The sequence below is a fragment of the Aplysia californica genome, unplaced genomic scaffold (assembly GCF_000002075.1).
Source record: "Aplysia californica isolate F4 #8 unplaced genomic scaffold, AplCal3.0 scaffold00149, whole genome shotgun sequence".
Taxonomy (NCBI): domain Eukaryota; kingdom Metazoa; phylum Mollusca; class Gastropoda; order Aplysiida; family Aplysiidae; genus Aplysia; species Aplysia californica.
In genome coordinates, this window is record NW_004797419.1 from 674966 (window position 1) to 675951 (window position 986).

The 986-nt window shown below is 37.3% G+C and overlaps 1 protein-coding gene across 6 annotated transcripts in view; it reads left to right on the forward strand.

Annotated features, from left to right (window-relative positions):
* The window catches only part of LOC101851800 (chitinase-like protein PB1E7.04c), a gene marked incomplete at its 5' end in the record, with an annotated part of 143348 nt that overhangs the window by 123705 nt on the left and 18657 nt on the right, over positions 1 to 986 (forward strand). For all 6 annotated transcript variants that reach the window (XM_013081861.2, XM_035969475.1, XM_005097202.3 and 3 more), the window contains 1 exon segment: positions 771 to 821. In XM_013081861.2, the coding sequence (XP_012937315.1) occupies positions 771 to 821 (51 nt within the window).

Here is a 986-nt window from a genome sequence, read left to right on the forward strand (position 1 = left end):
CCCTTTTGTCTCCAAAAACAGAACTATAAACGGACAATAGTCAAAAACTGATGCATTCTACAAAACATGTTTTATTAAGCATTGTATTATGATAGAATTTTTTTTAAACGTGTAGGCATAATGGTTTCACCAACAGCAAGACAAACCCAAAAGATGCATTGCGATTGTGACGTGCAAGGTTGAATCACAATATTAAGTGTTTAGTCACTGATACACAATGCAATCACTAACTCCTGGTACATTGATACCTGGAGGTGTGATCTCTGAATCAGAGGTTAGGGCATAATGACCCTCCATCATTCACGGTCGCGAGCTACCATTGCACATTCTGCCATTTCTAGTCCATGTTTTATGACACAACTTTGACCTCAAGACTTTTGTGAGACAGGGATGTTTATTATCACCTGTCCTCTTCATATTGGCAGTCACAATAGTCTCGTGTCATTTTAAGAAGCGTAGTGCTGTATGTTCCTAAATTTTATTTTATTCAGCACGGTTTGTCTAGTGTGAAGAATTTGACTTACCAGATTGTCTGTCTCTTTTCGTGTTTTTTCCTTTGCTTTTTTTTTAGCTCCTGGCGGAACAATCAAAACAAAGAAGGTGAAGCAGCAGAGCATTTTGCTTTCGATATTTATGCGTTTGAGAGTATTTATAAAAAATAAAAATGTAATTTAATTGTATTATTCTTTCCTCTATCGTATTTCGCAATGAGCAGTCACTATTACCACTGACAATCTTCTTTTTCTATATCTTCCCCACCCCTAAAACAGGTTGTTGGTCCATCATGGTTGCCTGTGTGCTCGGGACAGCTGCTGCCCATTGTAAGTTGACCTCTGTCGGTGTATGTATATGAGTACGTGTTGTGTGAGTGTGTGCATGTGCATGTGCGTGGAGTATGTGTGAGTTTGGGTTTGGGTGTTTGTGTTAGTATGTATGTGTGTATGTATATATATTGATAGATATATGTACATAATATATATTATATA